The 6,673-nt window shown below is 30.2% G+C and overlaps 1 protein-coding gene across 1 annotated transcript; it reads left to right on the forward strand.

The window, feature by feature from the left end:
* LOC107607474 (zinc finger MYM-type protein 1-like) lies at positions 3,234-4,856 on the forward strand. The gene has a single exon (XM_016309424.1). The coding sequence runs from the start codon at positions 3,234-3,236 to the stop codon at positions 4,854-4,856; it is 1,623 nt and encodes a 540-aa protein (XP_016164910.1).

The following is a 6,673-nucleotide window of genomic DNA, read 5'->3' on the forward strand; positions in this document are numbered from 1 at the left end:
TTTGCAAAGAATATTTAATCATGTATAAACTTTTCATTTTTAAAAATTTCAGTCCCTATCCAAACAAACAGGGTAGCACCGAAAAATCTCAAAGTAAGCTTAATAATTCATCCATAAATGGGTCCAAGTCGCTTTCGCTTTAGCTCCAGCTTATTGCCGCAACTTGATTTTTTATGCTACTTTATGTTAGTTTGCCATATATTTTTGTCTAAAGGAAAAAGATTATGCGGTACTGTTTAGGGTTTAGATTAAAATTGATATTTGATAATAAAATTATCAATCAACTTTTTAAGGGTAAGTTACATAAATAAATTAATTAGATTTTAAATTTATTTAATTACAACTTTTTGAAATAAAAGATATATTTATAACAGTTGTAAGAATATTATTGTTTCATTTAAATATTCTCAAATATTTTTGATATTATGCTATGCAACACTCAATTTATTTAATTAATAGGTTATCTAGTATATTTTTAAATAATACAACTTTATATGAGATTTTATTTCATTTAAAACTTGATTTAAATGAACTTAAAATTTTTGATTATCTTGTGTTTCTTATAATTAGTAGGACAAAATTAGATTTTAGAATTCAGAAGTGTATTTTCTTAGAATACAAGTCATGAACCAAAAATTATATTTTGTTTGATTTTAACACACACAAAATTTTTATCTCACAAAATACAAAACTTTTTGAATGTATTTTTTCTTTCAAATATGTTCAAACAACAACCAAAACTCATGCACACTCAAATTCTCACATACAACACTATTTTAGTCCAATAGATTTTAATCCTTTTCCTGATTTATAATTGTCTTTGCATCACATTATGAGGATATTATTCATACATCATCACATCTTAGAATTACTGCTGATGTCTCTAACAATAATAGCTCTTTTTTCATTTTTGAATAATGACATTAGTAAGAATTTTGTATCATCTGCATCTGCATCTCATGAAAATAGTGATAATGCTGCTACCCTTATGCCTCATGTTGATTACATTCAACCTGAACTAACTCAGCCTGTCTTGAGTGGGTCTGAGAGGGATAGAAAACTACTCTCATACCTTAAGGACTTTCATTGTTTCAGCATGACATCACATGAGGATCCTATCAATGCTGTTCATTCTTCTTCAAGCTTTAAGTACCTTTTATCACACCATTTGTCATTTGCATCTTTCTCTCCAAAATATCTAGCCTTCACTTTTGTACTTATAAATAATCCTGACCCGAAGCACTACTCAGAGGCTATTATACATGATTGCTCGAAAAAAACTATTGATGCAAAATTTGCTGCTCTTGAGCAAAACAATACCTAGATCGTCACTTCTCTTCCTTCTGGCAAGAATGCAGTAGGCTGTAAGTGAATTTTTCACACGAAATTCAACTCAGATAGGACAATTGAAAGATATAAAGTTCGGTTAGTTGCTCATGGATTCACTCAAATTTCAGGAGTTGATTATATTAACACTTTCAGCCCAGTTGTTAAAATGAGCACAGTGAAAGTTCTCTTGGCAATTGCAGCATCAAAAAATTGGTATCTTCGTCAACTTGATACTAATATAGCTTTTCTTAATGGGGATCTCCATGAAAATGTTTATATGAAGTTATCAAAAGGACTGAAGTGTGATAATTCCAAGCTAGTTTGTAAATTAAAAATATCTCTTTATGGTTTAAAACAGGCGAGCCGCCAATGAAACATCAAACTATCCAATGCTCTAATTGAATTGGGATATATTCAGTATGAAAATGATGACTCTTTATTCACCAAGTTCACTAATGTTAGCTTCACTGCTATTTTGGTCTATGTGGATGATCTTGTGTTGGCTGGTGATAATCTCTCGAAAATTGAAACTGTCAAACGCTTCTTGGACAACAAATTCAAGATAAACGATATTGGTATTTTAAAATTTTTCATTGGTATGGAAGTAGCAAGAAGCAAAACAGGAGTTGCTCTTTATCAAAGAAAATACGCTTTGGATTTGATCAATGATTGTGGCATACTTGGAGCCAAACCTGCCACTACACCCATGAATTATACTACATCTTTGTCAAGAAATTGTGGTTCTCCTCTACCCGATGCTGCTCTTTATAAAAAGTTGGTTGGTCGCCTTTTTTATTTCACCAATACTAGACCCGACTTGAGCTACTCTATAGGTTGTCTTACTCAATTCATGAATTGTCCTACTGATGTTCATCTCAAAGCAGCTTATAGAGTGATTAGATACTTGAAACAGTCACCAACATCAGGTCTTTTCTTTTCTACCTCTAATTCTTTTATTCTCTCTGGATATACTGATTCTGATTCGGAGGCTTGTAAAGATACTAAAAAATTTATTATTGATTATTGCTTCTTTTTTTACCAAACTCTTATATTTTGAAAAAACAAAAACAATCAAAAGTTTCTATATTCTCTTCTAAAGCTGAATATCGAGTTTTAGCAAATGGAACTTGTGAATTTGTACGGTTGCTAAAACTTTTAAAAAAATTCAAGATTTTTTTTTCCCATCCGTTGATATATTCTGTGACAATAAATCTGCTATATATATTGTTTCAAATATGATTTTTCATGAACGAATAAAGTATGTTGAAATTGACTACCATCAAGCACGGACCCACCTTCATGAATGGGGGCACTTGCCCCAGTGACATTTGATATTATATATATATATGCCCCCACTTTAAATTTTAAATGATCCTACTACAAATAAACTAAGCCCAATTATTAAAAGTCTAAGCCCGTTTTATCTTTTTATGATTTTGACTATTAGTTAACCTAATTAAATTTAGTCTTCTTCTGTTTTTAAATCCTAGCCGTCACTTATTTATTCTCTTAAATCCTTTTCTTAGTTTCATATTTTCAATCTTCTTTTTCTATTCCTTGTCTAGTGGTCATCTTCTCTTCATCAAAAGGTAAATTTTGAATTCTCTATTTTATTTTATATAGCTCTCTATGACTCTATGTATCTTTCAATTTCATTGTTTCTCTTTTTGATATTTTCAATTGCAAATTTTAATTCAAACAATTATAGTTTAGGTATTAATCTATTTTTTATTCTCTTCATGAATTTATATATTTTATTTTATTCTCAATTTAGTGATCCTTATTATTTATTTGTTTATCTTTCGTTCTATTCTATTATATGTAATTAGATTACATATAAATTTTTAAAGTGAATTGATCAATTTACTAATTTAGAATATCTATTTTTATTTTTAGAAATAGTAATGGAAAAATATTTCAAAAGAAAGTTACCACTAGAATCTGAAGTCACTCCATTAGTCTCTTCTAATAAAAAGAAGTTCTTAGAATTCAATGTGGAAAGTCTAGCAGCTGATCCTGGACAACGACCCAAAATTTCAAATTATGATCCAAATGACAAAGATGAAGTTAGACGAGCTTATTTGCAAAAAGATCCTTGTCAACCAAGAGAACATGATTTTCCACAAACATATTTTGGAACTTCTCTCCGTAGATTTAATGCTGATTGGTTTGATGAATTTGGCAATTGGTTGGAATATAGTATTTCAAAAGATGCTGTATTTTGTCTCTGTTGCTATCTTATGAAACCTGATGGTGCGAGTGGTGATGCTTTTGTAAAAGAGGACTTTTCAAATTGGAAAAAGAAGGAGCGATTACAAACACATATTGGAAATCATGATAGTGCTCATAATCAAGCTCGAAGAAAATGCGAAGCACTCATGAAGCAAAAGCAACATATTGAAGTTGTTTTTCCAAAGCATTCAGACCAAGCTAAAAGAGATTACCGAACTCACTTAACAGCAACAATTGAGTGCATTAGGTTCTTATTGCGACAAGGATTGACCTTTCGTGGTGATGATGAATCGCACAATTCAAATAATCAAGGTAATTTTTTGGAGCTTCTTGACTTTCTTGCTCAACATAATACAGAGATTGATCGTATTTTCAAAAATGCTCGTGGAAATCTTAAGCTAGTAGCACCTAAAATTCAAAAAGATATTGTTAGAGCTGCTGCAAGTGAAACTACTAAAGTTATTATTGATGATCTTGGAGATGATTTATTTGCTGTTTTAGTTGATGAAGCTCGAGACATTTCTGTTAAAGAGCAAATGGCTGTTTGTTTGCGGTATGTGAACAAAGAAGGGATTGTAATAGAGCGATTTCTTGGCCTTGTCCATATTTCTAGCACAAATGCGTTGTCGTTAAAAGTAGCTTTGGAATCTTTATTAATAAAGCATAATTTAAGTTTAGCAAGAATACGTGGACAAGGTTACGATGGAGCTACTAATATGCAGGGAGAATTTAATGGCTTAAAAAGTTTGATCTTAAATGAAAATGCTTGTGCTTTTTATGTTCATTGTTTTGCTCACCAACTTCAATTAGCACTTGTGGTTGTTGCAAAGAAACAAGTTGAAATTGCACTACTTTTTAATTTGCTTGCTAGTTTGTGCAATATTGTTGGAGTTTCTTGTAAACGTAAAGACATGCTTCGTGAAAGTCAAATGCAAAAGACAATTGTTGCATTACAAAATGGAGATGTTTCTAGTAGGCATGGCTTAAATCAAGAAACAACATTGAAAAGGACAAGTGATACTCGATGGGGCTTACATTATGGTACAATACTTAGCTTGATTTCTATTTTTTCTTCCGTGGTAGAAGTTCTTGAAGTTATTGAGGAAGATGGAAATAATCTTGAACAAAGAGTTGAAGCATGCCAATTATTGAATCATATTCAATCTTTTGAATTTGTATTCAATCTACATTTGATGAAAAGTATATTAGGAGTTACTAATGAGTTGTCTCAAGCTCTACAAAGAAGTGATCAAAACATTATAAATGCTATGACATTGGTTAAAGTGTCTAAGTAACGATTGCAAAGTATAAGAGACGATGGTTGGTCCTCTTTGCTCAACGAAGTTTTACTATTTTGTGATAGTCACAATATTCTTGCTCTAAATATGAATGATATATTTGTAACACAAGGAAGATCAAGGCGCAAAATCCAAAAGGTCTCAAACTTGCATCATTTTTAAGTTGAATTATTTTATCAAGTGATTGATAGATAACTTCAAGAGCTTAACAATCGTTTTACAGAGGTAAATACCGAGCTACTTCTTTGTATAGCTTGTTTGAATCCAAGTGACTCATTTTTTGCATTTGATAAGGAGAAGTTGCTTCGTTTAGCTGAATTTTATCCACATGAATTCTCTTCTACTCAACTTTTGGCACTTGATAGTCAACTTGAGAATTTTATATTGGATATGCGTCTTGATGATCAATTCTCAAATATAAATGGAATCAGTAGACTATCTCAAAAGTTAGTTGAGACAAAAAAACATATTGTTTATCCATTGGTATTTCTTCTGTTGAAATTAGCTTTGATTCTACCTGTGACAACAGCATCAGTTGAGAGAACATTTTCTGCTATGAATATCATAAAGAGTCGACTTCGTAATCAAATGGGAGATGAGTGGTTGAATGATTGTTTGGTTACATATATAGAAAGACAGACATTCAATCAAGTTGATAATGAAACAATTATTCAACATTTTCAAAATATGAAAACAAGAAGAGAAGTACCTTCAAGATTTGAAGCGAAGAAAGTTAGCAGTTAATGTAATTTTTGGTTTTTTTGTATTCGAATAATTAATGTGCACTTTTATATTTTTAAATTTAAATTAATATATATTTTGATAATAATGTGTATTATTTTTGTCTCCCACCATAAATTTTCTGGGTCCGTCACTGACTACCATGTAGCTCGTAATAAATATAAAGAATGAGTTTCAAATCTTCAATATATTGCCTCTAGTGAGAAGCTAGCTGATTTGTTTACAAAGTCTCTTGCACAGGGACTCTTCTCCTACTTGCTATCCAAACTGGGATTACTTGATCTATACAAGTCAAGTAATACTAGCTTATGGGAGGATATTAGTTAATATAGATGTTGAAAATAGTATTTTCAAATGTAAAAGATTTGTTAGTATATTTTTTGTTTGTTAGATTGTACAACTGGCTAGTTTGTTAGGACTAGTTAATAGTTTGTTATTCTCTTTCATTCTTTTCACACTTATTGAACAAATATATAAACTGTATAGTATAGTGTAAAGTTCTTATATATGATGTATTATTCAATTGCAATCAAAATATTCATCATCACAACACTCTTTTCTCTTTCTCTCGATTTTTTTCTAATCATTCTTTTTTCTTTTCTTTTCTTTTTCATTATGTTGTAGCCATTTTATTGGCTGACAGCAACTCATAATTTTCCATAATAAACTAAAATTCTTTTAAACGAAGCACCCACTTGAAAAAAGGTTATGCTTTAGATTCAACTACTAAATAACTAAATACCAATAATGTTATTTGAAAAAAAGAAAACAATAATGTTGGTATCAAACATATAAATTAACCCAGGCATGACTTTTAATTAGCTTTTGTATTTTGGTTAGACACTTAGAGGTTGGAAGATGAAATATGCTACAAGCACAATTATTGGAGTTTAAAGGGATCCATTTATTTCACTTATATATTCATTTTTTCTTGCCAAAATTTTTTTGGTGACTTTTTCTATGCCAAAATAATAGAGGTATTCACGAATCAAATTGATTTAAATTTAAAAAAAAAATAAACTGATTACATTTTAATAGATTTGAGTTGTTTTAAATATGAAAATTTTGTATGT

The sequence above is a fragment of the Arachis ipaensis genome, chromosome B07 (genome assembly GCF_000816755.2).
Source record: "Arachis ipaensis cultivar K30076 chromosome B07, Araip1.1, whole genome shotgun sequence".
NCBI classification, from domain to species: Eukaryota; Viridiplantae; Streptophyta; class Magnoliopsida; order Fabales; family Fabaceae; genus Arachis; species Arachis ipaensis.